At 35.2% G+C, this 27,930-nt stretch overlaps 1 protein-coding gene across 3 annotated transcripts; it reads right to left on the bottom strand.

Moving 5' to 3' along the window:
* Positions 1–854: 854 nt before the first annotated feature.
* On the bottom strand, positions 855–27,491 carry Depdc1 (DEP domain containing 1). Of its 3 annotated transcripts, none has more exons than XM_038311692.1 (12): positions 27,381–27,491; positions 23,944–24,209; positions 16,614–16,770; positions 15,074–15,195; positions 14,540–14,670; positions 13,842–13,889; positions 9,628–9,768; positions 7,324–8,163; positions 6,712–6,884; positions 2,851–3,027; positions 1,615–1,800; positions 855–995 (listed from the first exon to the last, which is right to left on the bottom strand). In XM_038311692.1, exons 1-12 carry the CDS (start codon positions 27,426–27,428, stop codon positions 855–857), a joined length of 2,430 nt encoding a protein of 809 aa, XP_038167620.1. In that variant the 5' UTR covers positions 27,429–27,491. The 3 variants fall into 3 exon arrangements, with proteins under 3 accessions (XP_038167620.1, XP_038167621.1, XP_038167622.1); XM_038311693.1 differs by having other exon boundaries at positions 855–989; XM_038311694.1 differs by lacking the exon at positions 7,324–8,163.
* Between the last annotated feature and the right edge of the window lie 439 nt (positions 27,492–27,930).

Raw genomic sequence — 27,930 nt, 5'->3', positions numbered from 1 at the left:
TAGGAGTATAAGGCTGAGGTGTCAGAGTGGGGTGCGTGTTAAGACTTTATCTCATAAAGTCACCCCTTTTTATCTCCCAATAAACAGAAACCAAGCTACAAGTATATATTTAAACACATTTAAATAGGTCATAAGTATAAAAAGATTATACAAGAGTACAGTATTCTTCACATTCTGATACGTAGAAATAATCATAAACAGCCAGTTCTTTAGATAATACCCATAGGCACACATCTAGACACAGGCATGTTTTCTTTTAAAACAGCACCATAATTTCATCTGTATGATACAATCCTAATAGCCTTACTAGATCATTATATTAAAAGTTATAGTTTCTAATTAAAATATTTGGTATGGGCTTTTGTATAGTGCCACTTTAATTGTATTTTAATAAATAAAGCTAGCCTGAAGATCTGAGAGTTAAATAACCCCACTGGTAGCCTTACAGACCAGGTAATGGTAACACACACCTTTAGTCCCAGTTGCATAGAAACCAGGTGGTACTTACTTTTAATCTCAGAACTAGAGAGGTTGTAAAATGGGAGAAAACAGCTCTCACACACAGTCTCATTCTGAGATTCCTGGAAAAAGGATCACCATTTCAGACTGAGGTCAAAGTAAGTCAGTGGCTGACGGCTTTGCCTTTTGGGTCTTCAGGTTAAACCCCAATTTCTCTCTCTGAGTCTTTATTAACCATGCTTCACTTTTATTAAGTATTCTTAGAGCCAGTAGCTTTGGCAGTTTCACATGGATAAAAGACTATTATGAACCTTATCAGGGAAACAACAATATTAATAGATTTCCTTTTAAGTAAAAATATTCTCATATACGGATTCATTTATTAGAGTTTTAAGTCAGTATCGCAGACGGTGAAGCTTTGGGTTTCTTAAATTCAGCATTGGTTGCTTGATGGTAGGTTTGGCATCCAAAAGCGCTGCTTCACTCTCAGTGGTTGGAAATCTTTTCTGATATATCAAGGGATATTCCTTCTGAAACTTAAAAATGAGGAGAAGAATATTAGAAACTCTTGAGTATTATTTACCTAGATGAAGTTTGTCAAGTATCTTTTCATCTGGCACTTACTACTCTGCGCATTTGTGAAGGTAACGTTATAAAAGCCTCCAGACTCCTGTAAGTAAAACTCTAGGATTCTTTTCTGTTAATTCTCACTCGAAACCCAAATCTTTCTGATAAAGCCTATGAAGGCCAGAGGAAGTTGGTGCAGTTTTTATTTCTCTCTTGAGTTTCTCAGGCTTTGTTCTTTCTCGAATGATGTAGTTACTGAGCTTTAGACCTGAGTTTTAAACAGTGGTAGGGATGATTCATTCAGAGATATTATAATCCAGATTTTACATAAGCTTTCTCAGATTAATTCAAAGTATAATTATACAAAATACAAGTAAAATAAAAGAGAGTTAATTAATATTATCATTATTTTAAATTTAAGATAGAGTAAAATGAAATAAACACTCATATACTTTAAGAACATAATGAACAACAATATATAAGCTACATATTTAAAAGTTAAAATTTTATCTCAAAATGTCATTAAAAATAGCAATCCCTGATCACAAACTAGAAAACGTTTGTAAGATGGATTGGGCATCCTTGTACCTGCTTCAGTTTTTTTCTTTTCTCCTTTGGTGGCAAGCTTTTACTTCTAATAATATTCTCCAAAAGTTCTTCAATTGCAGCTTGAGAAGTTGAAACTTTCTGCTTATCAAATTCTTGAGTACTAATCTGATTACAGTAAGAATATGTTGGCAAAGGAACAACTTGTTCATCTCCAGGATTTTTAAACTGTCAGTGAAGAAATCAAAACAGTGAAAATCTGTATGTTCTGGTTTTATTTTTTCCTATGAATTTTTGGTAGAATCTAATATCTATCATTTTCCTTCAATAAAACATTCAGTTTGTTAAGAAAACTGAATATACAGTAGAGCAAGTGAGCAGGATCTAAATCCAAACGCTAAAGCATACTAGTTTATAGTGCCAAATTAACTTCAGGTCTGTTTACTCATCATTAAAATGAAGATTACACGAGAAAATGTACACAGAAGCACTAAAGGTAGCTATTAGTCTCACTCTTAATCATTTATTTTATTATTTGAAGTATGAAACATAGCAATCTAAATGGTGTTTTAATTCAGTTTAAACCACTAATATTTTGACTTAGTAATGAACCATTGATCCATTGTTGAGAACCAGAGGACAATCAGAGCCCATGCATTTATGGATATTGAAGTTTAAGGTACAGTTATATTTATGGTCAGTACAATATTATAATAATATACATAAGAAAAAGCACAAACAAAATGTGCTTGTCAGCCAATGCCTCATTATGGTGGATATCTGCTGCTTAGTGCTTTTTTTCTTTTTCTGACTTTTTTCCATTCTATGTATTTTAGCCTTCTTCTTTTCTTCAGAATGAATTCTGTTTTAACTATATAGAATGTATCAGAATAAGACTCTTTCCATCAAACTTACTCTCAGATTTTCATTAGACAATTAAGGGTCCATATGTAGGGTCTGAGGAGATGGCTTAATGGGTAAAATGTTTCCCATGCAGGCATGAGGACTTGAGTTTGGATCCCCAACATCTACTAAAAACATGCAAAGAAGCATGTTTCTGTAATCCCAGAGTTGAGGGTGGAGTCATGAAGTTTTGTCTAGCCAAATTAATGATGAAAGACCAAGAAGAGTCTCAGTGCTGTGTGAATCTATAGGCTCTATATATTCCTGATTTAGTGAATGTTCATGTGAGCTTATTAGTATCCAATTTGACTCTGAGACAAATTTGCTACTAGTGAATAACTAGTGCAGAGATGTTCTTAAGGTTAAAATACCTACATGGCCCTTTCGAATGTAGTCAAGATGCTTCTCCACAGCAGTCTGTAAATAAGTGGGTACTTGAAGAATTTCCTGGTGATGATCCATTAGGAAAGATATTAATCTTGAAGCCAGAAGCTCATCAAGATCCACTTCTTCAGTACAACACAGCACACACCGAGAAAAAGTTTGTATAACCTACAAAATGATGACAACTTAAGAACTTAAGATTTCATATAAACGACAATATCAGTAATTTCCGATTTGTATTACATGATGTGTGGGGACCAAGTGATAAGCAGAGTTCAGTTTAGAGCATGTGGAAATAATTTATTATAGTTATGAAGGAAAGAATTCTATTATATTACAGTACTCTAAAAGGCATTTGTTATGTATTTTTGTTGACAAATTTCCAATGGAGTATGTTTAGTGGGTTTTCCTTTCATTTTTATAGTTTTATTAATAAATACCATGGGTTCTATTAATATAGAGATATAATCCTTAAGCCAAAAGCTGTTAGAGAACAGATCATATTTTATTAAACTAATTCCAAAAAAACCACAAAAAAAAGAATATATAACACATGGAATACATGAAGAGGTAAAAGTACAAAGAATTTGTGTAACATTGTTTTCTCTAGACAAGGTCAAGATTTTAGGGTTGTTTTGTTTTTAAGTTTAACTAACTTTTAAATACAAATACTTGGCATAAAATAAAACAACAATGAACTGACCAATCATACAAATAAAAACTAAGAACTTAACCTGCAGAACTATTAAACTCTATTTTGTGCTTTGTACACATGGCTTTACTTTTCAGGGGGTGCTTTGTTTTCTTTCAAGTGATTTAAAAATACTTTGTATTTTATTTTATTGTTGAAAGTTTTTATAACAAAAGCATTATAAGATAAAAGTATCACACAAGCAGTACTTTCAAATAGCTTGATCATTTTTTAGTTAATAAACCATGATGAGAAACATTATAAATCCAGTATAAGAAACACTCTCCACCCTCTAGCCCCACTGCCACACATACATAAACCACACTAACAAAACCTCAGAGATGGGGGACCAAGAGGTGAATGACCAGCCAGCCAGCTAAGCACCCCACAACCATAAGAAAATGTTCAGGAATCACAAATGCAGGCATAAAGAGCAGAATACAAGAGATGGAAGAGAGAATCTCAAGTGTTGAAAATATAGTAGAGGAAAACAGACTCATGAAAATCCCTCCACCTCAATGCTGGAATGTTGATTGGTTTGATCTTCTGCAGGCAACTGTTGCTGGGAGTTTGAATTTATTAGTCCTGTCCTATCCCAAATACTCTGTTTCATTCAAATTTTCCGTGATCTTTGCCTCTTCTATAATGTTCCCTGAATCCTGTGTGTGTGTGTGTATGTGTGGTGTGTGTGGTGTGTGTGTGGTGTGTATATGTGTGGTGTGTATGTGGTGTGTGTATGTGTGGTGTGTATATGTGTGGTGTGTATATGTGTGGTGTGTGTGGTGTGTCTGTTGTGTGTGTATTGTGTGTGTACTACTAGCATTTCATTTGTATTTTAACAAATAAAGCTTGCCTGAAGATCAAAGAGTAAGGTCAGCCTTACAGACAGCAGTATGACCGACACCGTTAATCTCAATAGCTACACTACTTTGCCATAGGAATCACATGGTGCATGCCTTTAATTCCAGTGGTACACATCTTTATTCCCAGAACTAGAGAGGATTATAAAACAGCAGTCACAGTCTCATTCTGAGATTTCTTGAGACAGCCTGGCCATTTTGGACTGAGGTAGATGTTTTAGGGGCATCTAGGTTGCTTCCTTGTTCTGGCAATTATGAATAATACTGCTATAAACATAATTGAGCAAGTGTCCTTGTGGTGTGATTGAGCATCCTTTGTGTGTATGCCTAAGATTGGTACAACTGGGTCTTGAGGTAGATTGATTCCCAATTTTCTGAGAAACCACTATACTAATTTCCAGAGTGGCTGTACAAGTTTGCACTCCCACCAACAATGGAAGAATGTTCCCCTTACTCCAGATCTTTTCCAATATAAGGTGTCATTAGTGTTTTTTAACTAGTTATTCTGACAGGTGTATCTTAGAGTCATTTTGATTTGCATTGCCCTGATGAATATGGATGCTGAACAGTCATTTAAGTGTATTTCGGCCATTTGACATTCTTCTGTTGAGAATTCTCTGTTTAAAGCTGTACTCCTTTTGTTAATGGTTTTTTTTTTTTTTCTTATTGATTTCTCTTATTCCCTTCCCTGCCTCTCTCCTCCCTTTCTACCCTCTCCCATGGTCCCCATGCTCCCAATTTACTCAGGAGATCTTGTCTTTTCTACTTCCCTTGTATATTAGATCCATGTATGTCTCTAAAAGGGTCCTAATTGTTTCCTAGGTTCTCTGGGATTGTGATTTGTAGGCTGGTTTTCTTTGCTTTATGTCTAAGAACCAATTATGAGTGAGTACACATGACATTTATCTTTCTAGGTCTGGGTTACCTCACTCAATATATTTTCTAGATCCATCTATTTACATGCAAATTTTAAGGTGTCATTATTTTTTTTTCTGTTGTGCAGTACTCCATTGTGCAAATATTCAACATTTTCCTTATTTATTCTTTGCTTGAGGGGCATTAGGTTGTTTCCAGGTTCTGACTATGACAAACAAAGCTGCTATGAACATAGTTGAGCACATGCCCTTGTGGTAAGATTGAGCATCCTTTGGGTATATACCCAAAAGTGGTATTGCCTATCTTGAGGAAGGTTGTTTCCTAATTTTCTGAGAAATCACCACACTGATAACCAAAGGGGCTGTACCTGCTTGCACTCCCACTAGCAATGCAGGAATGTTCCCTTTACCCAACAACCTTTCCAACACAAGTTGTCATCAGTGTTTTGGATCTTGGTCATTCTTACAGGTATAAGCTGGAATCACAGAGTTGTTTTGATTTGCATTTCTCTGATGGCTAAGGATGTTGAACATTTCCTTATGTGTCTTTCAGCTATTTTAGATTCCTCTGTTGAGAGTTCTCGTTTAGGTCTGTAATCCATTTTTTTAATTGGATTATTTCTTCTTTTGGTGACCAATTTCTTGAGTTCTTTGTTTATTTTAGAGAGCAGACCACTGTCCGATGTGGGGTTGGTAACGATCCTTTAACATTTTGTAAGCTGCCGTTTAGTCTTGTTGACCATGCCCTTTGCTTTACTGAAGCTTTTCCATTTCAGGAGGTCCCATTTATTAATTGTTTCTCTCAATGTCTGTGCTACTGGGGTTATATTTAGGAAGTGGTCACCTGTGCCAGTGCATTCAAGTGTACTTCCCAATTTCTGTTCTATGAGGTTTAGTGTGGCTGGCTTTATGTTGAGGTCTTCTTTGATCCATCTGGACTTGAGTTTTGTTCATGGTGATAGATATGGTTCTGTTTTCATTTTTCTGCATGTTGATGTCCAGTTATGCAAGCACTCCATTTGTTAAATTTGCTTTTTTTGCCGTTTGATATTTATTGCTTCTTAGTCAAAAATCAGGTGTTCATAGGTGTGTGGATTAATATCGGGAACTTCAATTTGGTTCCATTGGTCCTCCTGTCAGTTTTCTTTAGGAATTTGGCCCAGGTAGGCCAATGATGTTCCAGTGAATGGCCCTATAACCATGTATATATGAGCAACATAATTGGATTCAATGAGTTATTTAAAAATGAGAATATAAAGTTGGAGAATATGTATATATACATATACATACACATATATACACACACATATATGCATATATAATATAGGAATAGGGAGTAGATACAGTCAAAACACATTATACACATGTATGAAATTCTTGAGGACTATATATAATATAGTAAAATTATATATATAAATCAACTTACCAATGATCTTGTACCCATTTCTTCATGAAGTTTGGGCATATCAACATTTTGACTCATTCGAGAAGTCATGCGCATTAAGAGTTGAAGCTTTCTACGATTTGGTGGGGGAAGTAACAAACAACATAACTGTAGAGCATTGATGGCAACTCTCTCTAAATGAGGCTGCAGCAAACCTAGAAGGGAAAGTGACCCCCATCCCCCAAAAATCATCAGTGATAATAATTTTCAAATAAATAGAATGTGCAGTCATATTAAGAGTCTAATATATTGACAGTATTTTCCTTTTAATTAAGAGTTACAAAAAAAAAAAGAGTTACAAATTTCCATTCTCTAAAAGTATAGTAAGATAATCACTATCATTTTACAACCTATTTCTAAGTACTAAAACCCTTCATTTATATATAAAGTGGCACAGAATAAGTAAAATTAAAGGAAAAGAAATTAAGTGCTTTAAGTAGGGTAGAATAAACATTGGTTATGCCATCATCAGTCTTTTATAAAAATTTCTTTTCAAGAAATAAAAAAGCAATTTCAGACAAGAAAAGTCAGGAATACAAAGCAGAGTTAGTAAACATTAAACGTTAACATTGCATGCACTGAAAACAGCCTTACTTTGAGTGCCAGTCAACACAGAAGCAGCTGGAAGTAAAGAATTCTCTGAAAGTTCTACTGTGCTTTTGCACAGTCTTTTATTGATTGTGGTACCAGACTCTCCGAGCTCACTTTGCACACTTGTACTGCCTTGGGCAACATGTGGTTTCATTATAATTTCAGCCACTGGTGTATTGATATATCTATTCTGTCTTGTACTACTTCTTAAAAGCAAACTCTGAGATCTACAAAGCTGTTTTGAATTATATTTTTCTTTATATAACTCCCCTTGGTCTTGAACAGTCAAAGCAGAGCTTCTTTTAAGACTAACACAGTATGACTGCTGAATATTTTCTTCTGAGTGAAGATTAAATAGAGATTTCTGTTTGGGCATTGGCACTAAAGGTTGATTACGATTTTGTTCTTCTATGTTCAGAAAAGACTGGTAGAAGATACTGGATGTCTTTTTACTTGAATTCTCTGACATATCTATAATTCCTTCCAAAGAAGAACACCTTGGTTTGATGTTAGAGGATAGGGCATGTGAATTACTTAAGCCTATTAAATTATGACAGCTTCCTCCCATTATGTCGTTGGTACTAGCTCTTCTGTTTATTAAATTAACTAGCTGCATTTTCTTGGCATATCTTTCTTGAAATCCTTGATCACTTCGTTGCAGTCTCTTAGAAGAATCCAATTCTTCACTGCTTTTGTCTTTGTGAAGCAGACTCAGTAGCAGACATTCAGTTGATTTGAAGGAATTCAAATCACTTAAATGATGGATATTTGAAGACGGTGGATCATCATGGATTTTATGTATCCCACTTGCTCTATCTGAAACTGTGACGTAGCCACAAACAACTACCAGAAAATGAAACAAAAATTAAGATGCAAGTGCAAGACAGTGAATAAAAACAAACAAAAATAAAGTTAAAAAAAAAAGCATCACTATTATATACACTGTTAGTAGAGAACACATAGAAGTTCCTTAATTTGGAAGCCTTTTCAATAGACTCATGCAACATTCAGTTATAAACATGCAAGACTGACTAGTAATATTTAAATTTATGATATAAATTATCTAAAAATTAATTTAACAGCCTAATTAGAAGAATTGAATCAGGATAAAATGTTTTAATCCTACTAGTATTTGAAATCTTTCAATTATAAGACACCTGTATATAGAAGTACGCATATAATCATCTTGGTGTTCATGGGAAGACTGGTTCCAGGGATGCACATGAACAAAATCTTCACATATATAAAATGGTGCTCTATGCACATACATGTAACATAGTCATTTATTTAAGAGAAACCCTGTCTCAAAAAACAAAAATCAAACAAACATAAAACAAAATCTCTAGATTACATATATAACTAACACAAAGCAAGCATTATGTATATGTTTATTGCTTACAGAATAATGACAAGGAACCCTCCCCCTCCGCAAATTCTCTGGAGCTACATTGAAAACAAAACCTTTTTGAATGTGGATTCGTTGAGTCCAGGAGTATGTAAACAGCACATGGAGACTATATATTTGGTCTCTGTTCTTGGTTACTGGCATAGAACTCCTAAAATCCTTGGAATTTCCTGAGTGGTCAGTATTGTTATTCATGAGGAGCTATTTCAACATACATGAGTTTGTGCTAATGTAACTCATGGCTAGTCACATAAAACCATTACCTACAACCCCTTGGGAAGGAAAGGGGGCTGGAGATTGAGTTTAATAGCATAAAATGATAAGTTAATCAATCATACCTAGCTAATAAAATTTACTTAAAATTCTGAAACAGTGAAGCTAAGGCAGCTTTGGGTTGATGAACACACAGATGTTCAGGTGTGTTCCTGAGAGGGTACAGAGCCTGGTACCCCAACTCCTTCCATGTGCATTTCTTCTTTCTGTCTGTTTTTGAGTTCTATCCTTTTTAAAACAAAATATCAAACATAATTACTTTCCAGGATTTCATGAGAGAATTACAGAGGGGTTCAAATAAACGTTTTAATTGGTAATTGGCTGAGCATAAGTGTGGGAGCATAGGGAACTTAATTGTTGCCAGAACCAGAAATAAGAACAGTCTTGTGATTATGAGCCTTTCTCCTGTAGGATCAAGGCTAAGTCTAGGAAGCTGTGTCACAACTACATAGCTATATGTTAGTCCATTTCAAGACAACTAGTGTTACAGCATATTTGAACCATTTGAACTAGCATATAGTATTTGAAATAGTTATAGCCCACCACATTCATATTTCAGACCTTTAACTTCAAGGAAACTTGAAATTTTAATAGAATAAATTTAAGTAAAAAGTAAAATTTATACATACCCATAATGTTCACAAATAATTCATAATATTTAAATGTAAGTAGAGGTTCAGGGAGATCTAGAAAATAATCTGCAATTGTTCTGAATACATCACGTTCAAATCCAACATAAGTTGGATTGTTGGTTTCATTACTTCTTGGCCCTAAGAAGCAGAAGGCAAAAAAAATATTGGGAAATCTATATTCCAATTTAATACAATTAAAAGTACACCTAAGTTTAAGATTGTATTTCATGAGGGATGTATGTTTAACAATTCATGTTACACTATATGCAGTTCATCAGCTCAGGTCTCATCATTTCACTGGATATCACTTTAAGCAGCCTCTGGCTGGTATTTTGTTTTAATATTTTTTAACATATGAAAAACTATAAGAAAGAAAAATTTATGGATATATTTAAAATCATCAATTAATTTTAGTGAGATTTTGTTGCAATTTATTTTGTGAAGACAAGAATAATACAAATAATTCTAAACTATCTTTTGTATGTCAGTACTTTTATGAATAAATTTATCCTCTTTAAAATTCTTAATAATTTTAATATTTTGCCATATTACTTTTTAAACTTAATACTACTATTGAATCATAATTATTAAACATTGTTGATCTATGAAAAATATAAACTTCTGTACACAGTCTAGTACTCATCAAGGAGAAGTAGGAACATATTGCCATAGAATTATTTGCTCTGGTGCTGTAGGAATTCCCACCACCAGTAGCCTTTAAGTTACCTGCCTACTTGGGTATGGCCTCTTATACTATATATGCCAAAGTAAAGCGCTCATCTGGCCTCTTTTCTAGCTGCAGGATTTGGTTGCTGTTTCCCTTTTCAGCAGAAAATTGTGATCTGTGAGTCTACCCCTAAATAAATAACTAGCTCAATTCTGAGCTAGTATGGGACTTCTTTTTTAGTGTTTCTCTTCACTCTGGGGTCTCTAATTTAGCATCTATAAACTATGACCTGGGACTCTTTCCTATAAAAATCTTCTGGGACATGGTTTACAAAAAAGATTCAACTGCACTGGAGTCTTGGGAACATCTCCCTAGTGAAGGAAGTATGTACTCATTGCTACAAGCTGCAACATTATACAGTGATTTCTCAGTCATCTTTTCACAAGCAACTTATCAGAACCAAGAGATCTGATAAAGGCTAAAACAAAAAGCAAGGCTTTTTGGCATTATTGCTTTGTGAATAGTCTTTTGCTGTAGATTTTTCGCTGGAGCTGACTTCCCTTTCTGTTACACGTTGGGGAATTAATTCCTTAGTTCAGAATAGTTTCCCACTGCCAGGCTTCCATTTCTCTTTTCTACATAAACACAGAGATCTACTTTCCTGCAATTATCTTTATTAGCAGGCATTTGGTCAGTGCTTAGGGTCCAGGTGTAGAGCATTTCATTTAAGATATTCACAGATCTCCAAGGATATAGAATTACTGCTTGCCTGAGCTGCTACTCTGTTTTACCCCACAATCACCCACCAAAGAGAACAGTTGATAACAGCACACCCAGGAGCTGATCATTTTAGAGGCCTGGTTCTTCCCCTTGTCTTTACTGCTTAGGTGTGTACTCAAAACCTGTAAGCCCATAGAAACTGCAGTATCTGGTATAGGAGTTACCTGATCTAGAGCCAAGGCTTCTACCTGTTTATGTAGGTTGCTTAGTTACCTGATTACCTCATGCATGCTGGGAGAGGAAAAACACGGCATGCTAGAAATAAACCTTTTAGCCCTTTACTGACCACTAAATATGTAGTACAGCATACTAACCTTCCCGTCTAGATTTCCCTGATTATTTAATTACTTTCTTAACTAACATTCTCCTTTAAGGAGTTCACAAGCCTTGTCCTAGCCACTCCCATGGATCTGTGTGTATGTAAAATTCCTTATCTGACTTTCTATGGGGCAAAAGAACTCTGACCCTGGAATCTGCTAGGACTTGGGAATTGTTGGTGTTAAGGATATATATGACTGGAAACATTTGTAAAATGGGTAGAACAAAGAACAATGAGAAATGATGGATTGAATAGAGAAGAATAAAGGAACAAAGATGGGTGATTCCTGTTGTGAGTAGACTTCTTTACCCTCAGAATTTTAGCCCCCTTTAGCTATTCATAGTTTCTTTAATTGAACCCTGAATGAAAGTCTTAAGAGCTAGAACTTTAAGGCTCTCGCTAACTCATATCATTGAGTTATCCTTACCAAAAACCTTTTATTTGAGCCAAATAAAGTTTTGTTTTTCTGTTTCCAAACTTTTGTATGGCTACACAAGTTGTAAGCATACACACTTTAAAATGATTAAAGAAAAAAACAAATCACAAACATAATACTTTAAAAACTAATATTGAATTTTCTAGAGCCCAAACAAGGTATTTTTCTAAAGCGGACATAAATATTTTTAATATATAGAATATTAAATAATCAACAGTACAGTTTCTAACACAGAAAACACAGGTTCACTAGAAATAAAAAGAAGAATTTATAGTTTGATAATTTAGGTTTGATTTCAGATAATACTAATTTTCATCTCTGGGAAAAAAGTTGTAGGTAGTATTCTTCAGACTAATTTTCAAGATTATTCTTCATATAGACCAGTAGTTCCTTTAGATCCATATAGATCCTTTAGTAGACATCCTATGTTGTGCTGACCCACAACCATAAAATAAATGTCATTGCTACTTCAGGACTGTAATTTTGCTGTTATGAATTGCAATGTTAATATTTTTGGAGATAGAGATTTAACAGAGGGAATGTAACCCACAGGTTCAGAACCACTACTATAGACTCTAGATAACACATTACAATTAACTAAAATCCAATAAGCTATATACTTATTATTATCTAGGTATCATACGAGCTTGGAAGAGAGGGAAGACAGAAATCTCTAAAGATGGAAGATAAATGCCTCTGAGAATGCTTATCTATGTTGTTAATCATGAGGTATAGGAGAGCAGGACAGTTGATTAGGGAAGATAATCAAAAGTCCATGCTTAAAACCACAGGCTCTTTATCTAATTCCACGAATAAAATGTTTTTGTAACTTATTTGTATAATTGCTATTTCTTTTGCTCTTCTGTTATTTTGACATACAAAAAGGAATATAATCTTTGACTTTTACAAAATTCTATTACATTTCCAAAAGTAGTAACTTTAAAAAACTCCAGCAATCACTAAAATTTCTAAAATACATTTTAACTTTTGATGACTTAAACGTGTTGCATAATATTTTAATTTCATTTTGAAAATAAAGCCTGTTTGAGTCAGAGGGCAGAGCTAGCCATTAGCTGACCAAAATTAACTGCAGATGTTTGGAGGACTGTGGACAGATGTGAAACAGGAAGGCTGGACTGAGAGAGGATCTCAACCTTTCTGGATGGAGGAACAGAAGAGATAAAAAATTACTGGTCACTGTTCTGCTGCTTCTCTGATCTTTCAGGATCTTACTCTAATATCCAACTCCCGATTTTTAATGATAAAGAATAATTAGATAAATGTATCATGAAAGCAAATACCTTTGCAAATTTTTAAAATATATTTTGAAAGCAGTAAGAATTTTGTAAACCAACTATTAATGTTTACTAAGAAAAAGGTTGAGCAATAAAATGCTAAACAGTGGTTTGTAAATAACTAACAGCATTTTCTATTAATACATCCTATGAAGTAATCTACCTTGGGAAAGTATGGACATGGGGTTTATGAAACTTGGATTCTGATTTAACATCTTCTACTCCTATGTTGCTCCTTATTTATTTATTTATTTATTTATTTTAAGCTTTGGGGGGCCAGGTTGTCTCTGTAGCTTTTGGTGCCTGTCCTGGAACTAGCTCTTATAGACCAGGTTGGTCTCAAACGCACAGAAATCCACCTGCCTCTGCCTCCTGAGTTCCGGGATTAAAGGTATGCACCACCACCACCTGGCTTGTTGCTTCATTTCTAAACTGCCATTGTTAAGCCTATAAACCTCATGTCACAATCACTGTAGTTTAGATTTTACCTAAGAGTCCTTTCAATATCTATAAACCTATGAGTTTATGACTTATTTGAATTGAACCATAAATGACAGGTTCTAATTAAGAATCATTTTTTACACTGAAAATAAAGAACTCCTTATCAATTCTATTTGACTATTATTTCACTCATAATTTCAAATATTTCTTCATTATTGTTAAACACTTTCAACATAATATACCACACACACACACACTTGTGGTTTAACTTACAATTTGCAAGGCACTTCATAGCTGATAATACCCAGTGTGGAAGATCCTCTAGATACAAAAATCAAAAATGTATATTAAGTCATAGATGTTTTATGATAGTATTTTTTTTAATATTATACTTGGTTTAGCACCTAGGATTTTTACCAGCTGAGCTAAGCACTAGTTGAGTACAGATTAGCTACCCCAAATCAAGAATTAATTATATGAGAAAGGTCTATTTGCATATAAACTAATTCTCATCTTTATTTATCCCATTACTTCTCTTTAGTCCTATTACTATGCTACATGACTATTACTGATTTAGGTGAAGCCTCTGACCAAAATTAACAATGTCTGAATATTAGGGAACTTTTACACCAATATCTGCTTAAAATATTAAGTTGGTACCATATCCAGCTTTTTCAAACCTAATAATGGTTAATAATAATTTCTTTTTTTGTCTACATTTCAGATGCTTATCCATGTTATCTTTCTAAAGTCATGCATTAATTAATGTTAGCAACTAAATATTTTCTTATGATAGTATGAACAATGTTTATTTTTAAAAATGTTTATTTAAAAAAATTTAATTTTAAAAAGTAAATGAATGTAGCCTTGGAAAGGATTCTGTTTTCTATATCTGGGTGTCTACATTGCCCTATGAAGCCAACTTTGGTTACCAAGTTTAAAAATATCCCCAAATTTTTCTAAACACCTACCTGATTTGTCTTGTAGCACAACCACTCCATGCTTACTTGTATTGGACATGTTGTACATTATATATTGAGGAATTACTTCATCTGGGTTTATGAGGTCTTCTATAGATGGTACACCTAAAATGCTTTGCAGGCTAAAAAGAAGTGTATAAATATTTTTTCTTTATAAAATGAAGGAATAGAATATAAATGTGAATATGACTTGAAACAAACAAAGCCACCAGTTTACTTTATTTTTCTTTTGTCAAAAATTCAAGAATTATATTTACGATCTACTTTTACATATATATTCTTACTCAACAAAATTCAGAGGAATCCAATAAAAATCTCAAACTACAGTGATGACTTTAATTAAAAAGGTGAAACTTTTCTTTGTGTACTGGATCTGTACCCAGATCAATTACTAAAAATCATACAAGTGTATTAAAATTCTAATTTTTAAAAATAAGGTTTTTATTCATTTGAAGATTTGGATAAAAAATCAAATTTATAATCCACGTACTTAACAATCTTAACTACAGCTCAATTTTGTCTTACTAGGTCATGAGAATGTATCTCCAAACTTCTTCAACATCTTCTTGGCTTATTTCTCTCTTGTCAGCTGGGTTTTCTTGGTCTTCATTGATTATCTTCTCATGATTTATGTTTTCTGTATTTTCCTTAAGAAAAAAAATTGTTTTGGTTTGTTACAGTCTGATGTGGGATGCCATTCTATATATGTGTTGCTTTTATTGGTTAATAAATAAAGGTGCTTTGGCCGATGGCATGGCAGAATATAGCCAGACTGGAAGAGAAATAAAGAGAGAGTAGGTGGAGCCAGACAGACAACATGTAGCTGACGAAAGAGACAGACCCCTGACCCTTACTGATAAGCCACAGCCTCATTGCGATACACATATTAATAGAAATGGGTTAATTTAAGGTGTAAGAGTTAGTTAATAAGCCTGAGCTCGTTGGCCAGTATGTAATTAATATAGTTTCTTGTGTGATTGTTCAGGTCTAGGAGGCTGGAAAATGAATGAGCAGTCTCTGTTTACAACAGTCTATACACAAAATAAAGGAAAGTTGAACACTTTAAACACAGGATTTTTTGTTTGCTTGTTCTCTCTCTCTCTCTCTCTCTCTCTCTCTCTCTCTCTCTCTCTCTCGCGCGCGCGCGCGCGCTCTCTCTCTCCTCTCTCCTTCCCTCTTTCCTTCCTTTCTTGTATCAGACTGAATTTAACATTTGCTGTCTTCCTTGATGGATTTCCACTTTATTTATTGAGTCAGGGTTTTTCATACTTGTAATTTTATTAGTTAAAGTGTACTATGTTACAATGTGTGAGAAAGAAATGGGAAACATAGCAAAGGTTTTAAATTTTGTACCTTTTTCAACACATCCAAATCAACTACATATCTATGTACTTTATAGTTTGGTTATCATTATAAAGGAGTAGTGGCAGAGACAAACTGAAGAGTTATGTAATTATGCAGCTATTGTTTAAATAATGAATATACTGCAATTGACCCATATTGAAGTTGGTCTCTAACCTGAACTTACTAGGTGATGCAACCTTTCAGAGGCAAGGTGTGGTGCAAAGAAGCTGAATCGCAGGCAGCAATCCTTTGGAGCAGCGAGCTATTGGTACCCCAATCCGGGCAATTCCTGCTGTAAGTAGCACCTCCACTCCATGCTCTTATTATGATTGCAGTGCCTTGTCATAAGACCAAAAATAACAGAGACTAGAGAATATGGACCGAAACTTCTGAAATCTAAGGTTTAACTTGTTTACTTGGAGATCAATTCTTGGGTATTTTATCACAGTGGTGGAAATCTAATTAATACACCAAATAGGAATAACAAATGACAAAATATTAAATTAGAGCAATCCTTTTCTTTTATAAACTCATTACTGAATTCAGCACTGTTTCTGTACGTCCCAAATGCATTCACACTTTTTTAAAAAAAGATTTTAATGTAAGGAATTACAAGATTGTCTTCAAATATTAAAGCATCATACATTTTAACTTTAACAATCTTATTATGAGACTTACGACAATGCTATTGAAACTTCTGGATAATGAAAGGATATTTTACCTGAGAGAAATGCAATCCACGCTTCTTAGGGGTTTTACGAGATAAGTTTCGCAATTTAAAAATACTGTCTTTATCTCTGGAAAAGTACTCTTTGCTTGTTCTCCTGATTTCTGTATGTCTTTGTGGAAGAGTTTTAAGTGGAGAAGTTGCAGGAAATCTGGTTTAAAAATAATATGGAGTTAAATAGTATATGATAAAAAATAAACTTTTAGAGTACATTTGAAGTCACACAAAGAATCTGATTTAATTACATTATCAAGTAATGAAGATTCTACATAAGTAAATATTACCAATAAACATTTAAAGTATTTTAGTAGTTTCTCGCTTTCTTTAAAATGCTGTGCACATTTCAGTTTTGCTTGTATACAGTACAGGGCTACAATTAGGATTAGTCTGGTTGAAGAAGTAATACTTAAATATAAATAATGCTAGAATATTGTTTTTATATCACTTTAAGAAAAACATCATAGTTAGGCAAGGGTGGCACACACTTTTAATCCTAGCACTCAGGAGACAGAGGCCTGTGGGTTTGGTGCCATCCTGGTTGAGAGGACAGGTTCCCGGACAGCCAGGGCTGCACAGAGAAAATCTGTCTCAAAAAACAAAAAGTAAAAAAAAAAAAGAAGAAAGAAAGAAAAAGAGAAAGAATGAATGAATGAACGAACAAAAGAAAGAAAGAGAAAGAAAGAAAGAAAGAAAGAAAGAAAGAAAGAAAGAAAGAAAGAAAGAAAGGAAGGAAGGAAGAAAGAACGAGTTGGATATAATTCCAGCCTTTCGACAGTTTGTCCTAATATTAGGATGCAGTCTCTTGCTTCTTTTGACTATGATACATTTTTATCATCTTAATGTGAAATATTTCAATGGCACAAATAGAGCAGAATATAAACCAACATCTATATATACAACAATCAAGCAATGAAATTGTTGATATTTCACCAAATACTTCTCCATTTTTAAGTACAAGAAAGTCCTTGGCCTATTTAAATTTTTAACCCTCTCTTAAAGGAAATCATAAACTTACCTTTTTTTTGCATCTGTGTGTACATTTAGGCTTTCAATAAATATATGTAAATGGCATAGTCTTGTGTGTTTTTCTCTTTTGTTTTTTTTAATTACACATTAAATTCATACTTAACATTTTAGTGGCATTAGAAGCTCTTTCCTAGTTATAATTTTTAGATTATCCCATATAAATTTTATTTTTCATACTGAGGTATTTAAAACAGGTATAATGTTTTGCTTTGAAGAATATTTAATTATGTATCTGTGTGTAGGTATATACATGTGGGCATAGGTGCCTTCAGAGGCCAGAATCATCAGATTCACCTTGAGCTGGGAATTGAACTCATACCCTCTGAAAGAGCAGTGTGTGCTTCTAAGTGCTGAACTATCTCTCCATCCCCAACCTTTTTTGTTTGCTTTTTGAAAAATAGTCTCTAGCCCAGGCTACTCTTAAACACCTATGTAACTACGAATAATTTTAGACTTCTGATTCTGAAGCACCTACATCCCAAGTGGCTGTGATTATATCTGATTACACACCAAATGGGAAGAACAACAAATGACATTAAATTATACAAAAGCATCCTTTTCAACTATATCTCATTACATTGTTTCTGTAGTGTTGATGGGATTACAAATACATTTTTATCAAATTTCTACCTATGTATTAATGTGTTTTCTTTGTATGTAATTGTTTTAGACTCAATTATCAGGTGAGGAAATCTTCTCCCCTTCTTCTTTGAAATGTCTTAGACCTTTATCAAGATGAATTTTAGAGTTTTCTTATCTTACCTATAAACATGGTCTGCTTTTCTATTTCTTTTCTTTTCAGTAATAATTTTAAAATTTTCCCTAATAAGATTTCATATTTTTTGAAACTTTATTTATGGTCACTTTATAATTTCTGTTTTTCAAAAAAATATTTATTTATTTATTTATTTATTATGTATACAATATTCTGTCTGTGTGTATATTTGCAGGCCAGAAGAGGGCACCAGACCTCATTACAGATGGTTGTGAGCCACCATGTGGTTGCTGGGAATTGAACTCAGGACCTTTGGAAGAGCAGGCAATGCTCTTAACAACTGAGCTATCTCTCCAGCCCCATAATTTCTGTTTTTTAATCATTGTACAGGTTGGTTTTGTGCAACAACTTGACACAAGCTACAATCATCAGAGAGGAGGGGACCTCAGATGAGGAAAGGATTCCATGAGACCCAGCTGTAAGGCATTTTCTCAATTAGTGATCAATGGCAGAGGGCCCAATCCAAGGTGTGTGGTGCCATCCCTTGGATGGTGGTCCTGGATTGTATAAGGAAGCAGGCTGGGCAAGCCAGTAAGCAGCTCCCTTTCATGACATCTACATCCTGCCTCCGAGATCCTTCCCTGTTTGAGTTCTTGTCCTGACGTCCTTGAACATCAATGCTGAGGTGTAAGCCAAATAAACCCTTTTCTTCCCAACTTGCTTTTGGTCATGACATTTTATCATAGCAATAGAAACCCTAACTAAGACAATCATTGGAAGTCTAGAGGCAGTGAGATTAGTTGATGAGCTATACAAACTCCAGTGAAGGGGGCTGGCTCAGTGGTTGAAAGCACTGGTTGAATGTCCAGAGGACCTGGTTTTGGTTCCCAGCACTCACATGGTGGCTCACAGTCTAAGGGGATCATGTGCCCTCCTATTTTTTATCATCTCTGCACACACTTGGCATACAGACATACATTTGGGGAAAACATCCATACACATAAAATACAACTTTAAAATCCAAGTAAAAAAAATCTAATAAAGGATATTCATATTGGAGGAAGAAATATACAGATTAGAGTACTAGGTAGTATGACAGAGTTTAATAATTCCACCATGTTCAAAGTGGAGAAGGGACTAATAAAGACAACTATAGGGAAGAATGTCACTCATTTGGAAACAAAACAAAAGGACAAAAACTTATGTTAAAGATGACAGTTGCTATAATTTAAAAAAGAGCAAGAGAGAGAGAGATGCCATCATAGGACAGGGCTCACGTGGAGGGTTTATTGGGGGAGGGGAATAAAAAGGGAGGAGGAAGAGAAGTGCAAAGGCCTGCCTCTTTGGAGGAGTGGCTGGAAAACATCACAGCATACATCAGGGCTCCCATGGGAGGTTTATTGGAAGAGAAAAAGGACAGAAATGGGGACAGAGAAGGGACAAAGGGGGGTGGAGGGGTGCAGAGATCAGTCCCTGGGGACAAGAGTGGTGGAAGAGAAAAAGATGGGAGGTGAGCAAAGCCTGCCTTTTATAAGGGAACAGTAGCAACTGTGTACAGGGAGTGCTGAGTGGCTTCTGTGAAGACCCTAAGGACAGGCTAGCACAGATGCCTGAACACTAACAATAATGACTCTCAATATGCTATATTTAAGTTTATATCTAGTAGGAGATTTAAAAAAATTACTCCAAAACTGATGGTACATTTATTTGAGATGTTTGATAATGGTAGGAAAGCAAGTAAAGACACAGAATGAGACACTGAAGGAACAAGGTCAAAGTGAGGAAAGGGCCCAGACTGCAAAACTGTTGTGCTGTAACTAAGAAGGGGAAAGAATGCCACACACTTTTCATATGCTTGTTACTGAAATTCACTTGTATGTTGAAAATCCTTTGATAAAAAGGTATTATGTTTTGCCCTGTCTGAAACTCAGGTGAAATTGTATCCCTAGGTAATGGATACCAAGGTGGTTGGGCTTTTAAGATAGATTAATGCTTCTTTTGAGGGAATTCTGGTTCCAGCATGACTCAAATACTATTACCAAAACATAAGAAACTTTCATGTTTGCCTCTTTGCAATGCTTGTCCTTCTGCTTTTCTGCTAGGCTATGACGTAACACAAGATGGAACTAAGATCAGAAGATATCTGGGAGTTTATTAATTAGTATAATAAGTGTATACAGTGCTTTAAGGAGAAAAAACTTTCAGAAATATAAAGCAACATTTGTTGAAGCAGGGTCTCAGCATTCTCATTTGCAAATAGGGCTTAATGAATCCCTGCTCAACTTTCTTAGAGATTAAACTGGGACGTACACAAATAATTAAGCAGTTTCTATATCCTGTGGTTGATTTCTTGTTGTGTCTCTGTCTCTCTTCTCCTCTCTGTCTCCTCTCTCCTCTCTCTTCTCTCTCCTCTCTCTCTCTCTCTCTCTCTCTCTCTCTCTCTCTCTCTGGTATATATTATATTGAAAGTGTTTAACAATAATGAAGAAAATATATGAAATTATGAGTGAAATAATAGTCAAATAAAATTGATTAAGAGTTCTTTATTTTTAGTGTAAAAATGATTTTTAATTAGAACCTGTCATTTATGGTAATTCAAATAAGCCATTAACTCATAGGTTTATAGATATTGAAAGGACTCTTAGGTAAAATCTAAACTTCAGAGATTGTGACATGAGGTTTATAGGGTAAACAATGGCAGTTTTTAGAAATGAAGCAACAAGCCATGTGGTAGTGGTGCACACCTTTAATCCCAGAACTCAGGAGGCAGAGGCAGGTGGATTTCTGTGCGTTTGAGACCAACCTGGTCTATAAAAGCTAGTTCCAGGACAGGCACCAAAAGCTACATAAACACCCTGTCTCCAAAAACTTAAAATAAATATATTAAAATAAAGTGCTGTGGTGGACCAGACCCAGGGTCTTGGGCATAGAGAACATTCATGACAAGCACTCTACCAATGCCAGCACTGATTTTGTTACATAAAATACTCTACCATTTTATTGCATGTTATTATAATAATTATATATCATTTAAAGACAAAGACCCATAAATTTGTTTGGAATTAGAGAATTTATGAAATTTAATGTCAATAATAACATCATTGAAACGTTCTGACTTTCATAACATGTACACACACTAGTAATGTTATCCTTCCAACTTCTGCTTTATACTACACTACTTAACACTCAAAATTATGAACTTTGTAGCTCACAACTTTCAACCATAACAGTTTTTCTACATAGTTTTAATTACTTAAGAACAGCAATACTAGGCAATCTCTAGACCTTCACTCTGCTCTCATCCAAATCTAATCCCACAGTCTAATAATCTGAACTCTGTAGTACACCACCTACTGCCATCTCCCCTTCCTCTCTGCTCCCATCTCCAGAAGATCATGACTATCTTCCCCTACACCTGCCCTCTTTACCCCAATCCTGTGTCTCAGTCTCCAACGTCCATAGGCACTCCCTGGGAAGTATGTAAGCCAGGAAAGCAGGTAGGCAATCTTCAGATCTTCACTTTACCTCCTGTCCTTTAAATTCAACTCTGTCGCTGAAGACAACACCTACACAACTCATTGGAACATGGAGAAGTTAAGCTGATGTTTACCTAGAGTCTTCACCTCCATGTCCTAGCATCAAAAGAGAAATGTAAACACCAACCTAGACACAAACCCTTTTGTAGATGGAGATTTCTCTCCGTTCTGCAAATCCCACTTGACTGGTTCCTCTCTGACCACCGGGTCTCCACAGCTGCTTATGAAATAACCACTCTGAGGCTTAATATCAGTTACAATTGTTTAGCCAATGGCTTAGGTGTCTTACTGGATAGCTCTTTCTTATAAATTTCTATTAATCTATGTATCACCACATGGTTGTGGCTTACCAGGATACCCTGGCATTTCACTTCCCCAGCGGATAGGTGGCATCTCCCTTCTACCTACTCTCTCTCTCCTTATCATTGTTTCGATTTCCTGCCTAGGTATATTCTTACTGGTCATTGCCTGAAACAGCTTTATTCATCAACCAATAAGAGAAACACATAGTCATAGCATACAGAAAGACATCCTACATCACCCTTTCATCTACGATGTGTCCTCCCTACAAGGTATGCTAGTGCGATGGAGGCAAAAACCTTTGGGAGTAATCAACCAAAATTTGAGACTAGATAAGCCAGGGACATAGGAAAAATCCAAATACTACTGTTTTAAAACAAAACAAAACAAAATGTAGCAATAAAATGACTTCTAATGACATTCTGTTATGCTCAAACATCAGTGTCAAGCTTAACTATCATCAGAGAAGCTTTCTCCTGCAGCAGATAGGAATAAATACAGAGACTCACACAGCCAGATATTATGCAAAGAGCGAGAGACCTTGGAACACACAGTCATAAATAGAAGGTCTTCATCAAATCCCACCCCTCAGGGCTCAGGGATTCTAAGGAAGAGAAGGTGAAGTAAGAGACATAGGGGATCAAAGACATCAGTCAAGGCCTTCTAGATACAACAGTACTGGCACATGAATTCACAAAGACTGACAAAACACACAGGATCTAAACATGCCTGCATCGGATGGTCCTAGAGCTGAAAGGAAGAGCAGATACATACCCATTCCTAACCCAGAAGCTAATTCCAATCGATAACCACTTGAAAATGAAAACTTAAGTTTTCTCCAAAGGGCCTCCCTGGGAAAACAACACTCTTAAGAGTAGGATCCATGCCCAGCAGCAGATAACAAACACAAAGCAAATTCAACCACATCTTTGGAGTTTCTTTGTCTCATAATGTTAAGACAAGACATTGTTTTTTGTTTTTGTTTTTTTCTACATTACAAGTCCTTTGCATATATATTATTACTTCCAATTTTGGTTTCAATGGGATTCCTGAGTGTGTGAATGTGTATGTCTCAGCAACTATTTGGGTTTCTTGTACTTTTTCTTGTTTGGCTGTTTTATCATATTTTAAATTATTTGTTCATTTATCTTATTTTATTTTATTACTACTCCTTAGATATATTTTGTTTTCTAAGAAGAGAATAAAGGTTGTGGCTCTGGGTGTGAGTGGAGGTGGGAACTGGAAATGGGAGGGAGGAAACCTTACTTAGAGCATATTATATGAAAAAAATCTGTTTTCAATGAAAGTGGAAAAAAAGATCAACAATACCTTTCTAAAATAATATTATTTCTCTGAAAGAAGCTGTTATTGCTATTAAAACATAACAAATGTGAAGCTACAATTTCAATGTAATTTCAGGATTTTTTCTTATTTGTATTTAATTTTTCATTCTTGAAATTAAAACATAATTACATGATTTCACCCTTCTCTTTCCACCCTGCAACACTTCCCTTGTACCCCTCCTTACTCTCTCAAATTCACATACATATTGTATATGAATATTCTAAATAGATCAATGCATCTTGCTCAGTTCATATGAAGTTACTTGTATACATATGATTTCAAGGATGTCCATTTGGTATTGAATGACTATTTTGGGGCTCTTTACCAGGGGAGACTATTTCCCTTAAGTAAAATGCTGGGAGCAGAACTAATTAGATTTTATAATTACACATCTATTCAGTACCTGAACAGTTGATTGTTGTCGTCAAGGTTTTCCGATCCCCATCTACCTTTGATATCTTCAATCACATGATTCTTAAGAAATTTTCTTAATAGTTGAATAGTCTGTTGTCTTGTAACTTCAGGACCAAAATTACTATTATTTCTTAATAGATCATAAAGCCAATCTACTGCTTCTTCTGCAGTGAAACAATTGCTATATTTTTTTAAATGTTGTCTATGTTTTCTTAAAGGCATTCCTACTCGAAAAGATGTGGTTACTTCATTCCACTGTGAAGAGAAGAAAAATATCATTCAAAAAACATCATACAAAAAAGTGAAATCTCATTGATTTGGGTATGTAGCCCGTTTTAGGCTAATTTTGACTACATGAGTCCCTATCTCAAAATAACCAAAAGAAATAAAGAAAATTATTAAGACAAAGAAAATTCTTTATTCCACAACTGATTATACCGTAAATATCCTTGAAGAAATCATTTTTTTTCGACAGGGTTTCCCTGTAGTTTCTAGAGCCTGTCCTGGAACTAGCTCTTGTAGACCAGTCTGGCCTCGAACTCAGAGATCCGCCTGCCTCTGCCTCCCGAGTGCTGGGATTAAAGGTGTGCGCCACCACCGCCCGGCTTTGAAGTAATCATCTTATCTGTGCTACATAAAATCTTATATCTCACTAATTTATTATTAATTCTAATGCCAAAATAATATTTTCTTTGTAATAGGCTTTTTTTTTTTTAACTATACATTCATTGGGTATTCCACTTAGGAAATTTAGGAATGAAAAGAACTGTATAAACCTGTTTCTTAGTCCTAGATAAACATTTTCTATTAGTTTTTTTACTTTCCTTTTTTTTTTTTTTTTTTTTTTTTGGTTTTTCGAGACAGGGTTTCTCTGCAGCTTTTTTTTTTTTTTTTTTTTTTTTTTTTTTTTTTTTTTTTTTTTTTTTTTTTAGAGCCTGTCCTGGAACTAGCTCTTGTAGACCAGGCTGGCCTCGAACTAGTTTTTTACTTTAACATTAATAATATGCTTCGTATTCATTATTTAATTGTAAATATTCTTATAGTCTTATGAAGTTACTATTACTGCATTATTCATATAAGAAAAAGGAAGCACAGATGGACAGCTAGACCAAGATCATATATCTAAGTAATGGTTGTCAACCTTCCTGATGCTATGACCTTTAATACAGTTCCTCATTAGGTGAATCCCAACAATAAAATTATTTTGTTGCCACTTCATAACTGTAATTTGCTACTGTTATGAATTTTAATGCAAATATCTGGTATGCAGTATATCTGATATATGACCCCCAAAGGGGTCACAACCCACAGGTTGCATGTTAGTCTAAATGATTAACACAAGCATTCAAATCCAGGTTTAGGTGGGTCTGCAATTTCAGAGGCTGAGGCATGAAGTTTGTTATGTTCAGGTCTTAGATGGGATGCAGAATGAGTTAAAAAAACAACCTGCAAAACTTAGTGAAACCCTGTCCCCAAATTAAACATAGAACGGATGCCATAGTCTATCACAGAATAAAATCCAAACAAACGAATGAGAAGCAATAGCAACAAAAGACCAGGTGTAACAAGTTCTGTCTAGAATCTGTACTCAATAATTGTACTAGTCAAATAAAACTTCTGGCATGTAACAGTTATAATGGCAAAGTGCTTTTAATGCCAGGCATTTAGTATAGTGTCTCTTATGAAAATCCCTGTAGTTCTGGGAATGGTGGCAAAGGCTGTTGGATCTAAGTGAGTTCAAAACCAGCCTGTCCTTCATGGTGAGTACCAGGACACCCAGGGCCACATAGAAAGACTTGTCTCAAAATAAATAAATAAATGGAACATAGGATATATATATAAAACATAGGATATATTTATCCTTATATATAATGATAAAATAAATGAATTCATCGTACATTTAATGAACCCATGCATTAAAAAGTATTTGTTTTCTGAACTACCCTCAGTCAAATGTCTAGATTTGAGACATTAGTACTAGAATATAAAAGTGGTGGAATACAATGAATACATCACTTTTTTAACAGAAAAAGTCATACATTAGAAATCAGATCATTGACCTGATTTATGAGACTGTGAATTATATTACTACTGTGTCATATATCTCACCCTGGTATCACAACACTGAATTTACTGCTGAACTGCATTTCTTTTCTTCCCACACCTCTCTATTACTTACATTCAAGAAACTTTATTGAACTTCTAAAAGTGACATGTGACTCTGAACATAAAGACAGCACAGAACAGTTTTGAAATGCAGGGTGTTTATAAAGTCCCAGAGTGAAACATTTAAGATTTGCTTAAGATTTACTTTTTGTTTATAAATCTTTGTTCTTTTCTTCTCTGTACCTCAATATCCTTATACTAATATTTACCATGTGGTAATAAAGAAGACTTTATGTAAAGTATTTGTAAGTACTTAGTGAATTTTTTAAAATTTTTTGTGTTACTTTCATCTAAGATAGTAAATTTTTAATGTGTCAAGATTACATCATTAAGGTACCTTTCAGCACTAAATTCTATCCTTTATATTGATAAACATAACTACCAACTACTTGCTGAGCAGTAGAATATATGTCAAGATCACCATGCCAGAAAGAGGTGAATCTTTTAGTTCATCCATTTACCATTTATATGTCTTCAGGAGAGTGCCTTCTTTGAACCTTGGTTTCCACACTGGTGAAGTAGAACAGGCATTTGTGAGAGGATAACTTGCATATTATTCTATAGCCTTCCACACATTCTCACAGTTTATTTTTAGGAAATCTCTTAAAGTGGGCATGTCCCACAAGCCCATTGTGCCAGTGTGGAAAACAAGGTTAGGTGAATCTCTTCATGTCTCATAACCAGAAGTATACTACTTTATAGGATAGGAAATCCAAATGCACAGCCCTGGTGACAACCCTCAGAGGTTACTAAAAGTACTCTGGGTTTAGCTTCAGCTTCAACAGTTCTTTTCTAGTGCTACTTAGCATACATGTCCTTTAATAAATTTTAGAGAGCCATGCCTGAACTTCTGATTTGAAACTTTAATTTCTAATTCCGGGAGGCAGCAAATAACACATGAAAAGTGACTAACAATGGTATTTGTGAATCAGGGAAAGGAAGATACCTGTGCAGCTGTTCTGAAGAGCCAGAAAATTGTGCAGCTTTGGGGCACTGCACTTTGGATCTGAAGCTGAGAGAGACCAGAGTGGAGTGCAACTCAGTGCCATGACTAACGAGTGTCCCTCAGTACCGTTCTCGGAAATCTGGGGTCCTGGTGTCCCTCAGGGTACCAAATCTCTGGTTCATCAAGAATCCAGTATCTCCGAGTCTCCTCAGGAAACCTAAATCCCTCATAAACCCAGGTCCGCAGGATCTCTGGGTCCCTCAGGAGACCTAGGTTCCTGGTCCCTGTCCTCCAGCGATCGTCCACGCTCTTACCAGCTTGGTGGCCCGGTAAGGTCCAAGAGGAGCACCGTGATCCTCCATGCTGTCAGTGCCAGGCAGAGTCCATGGAGGCGGCGGAAATAGCGCTGTAGCTGGAACCTCAGCCTGGCGTCCGGGTCTGCACAACTGCCGCGCTGCTGATTTGAATATCTCGGAGCGGAGCTGATTGGTGGTGCCAATGAGTCACATGACGTGGCAGTCCCTGTCTGCCGGGAGAGGGGCGGGGGAAGGAGAAAGGGGAGTTACTCTGACTCTCAGTCTGCCTAGGTGGTACACGCTTTTTCAAGTCAGTCACTAAATCGCTTAAGGGAACTGTGCAATCTAGAACCGAAGGAATTGTGTACCTCGTGAGCAGTACAACAGCAACACGATTCTCCCTTCCTGATTCTAGGGGCTCTTCAACAATACTAATATAAATAATACTAATATAAAGGCGGGACTTTACGGGGACACTGCACCTAAACGGGTTAGTGTGCTTGTTTCCTTTCAACTTCCCAGCCTGTCTTTCTTTCTCTCTCACACACATATTAGTAAGAGCCATGGT

Source organism: Arvicola amphibius, chromosome 14, assembly GCF_903992535.2.
Source record: "Arvicola amphibius chromosome 14, mArvAmp1.2, whole genome shotgun sequence".
Taxonomy (NCBI): domain Eukaryota; kingdom Metazoa; phylum Chordata; class Mammalia; order Rodentia; family Cricetidae; genus Arvicola; species Arvicola amphibius.
Note: the sequence above shows the minus strand (reverse complement) of the source record. Positions and strands in the feature narration are given on the sequence as shown.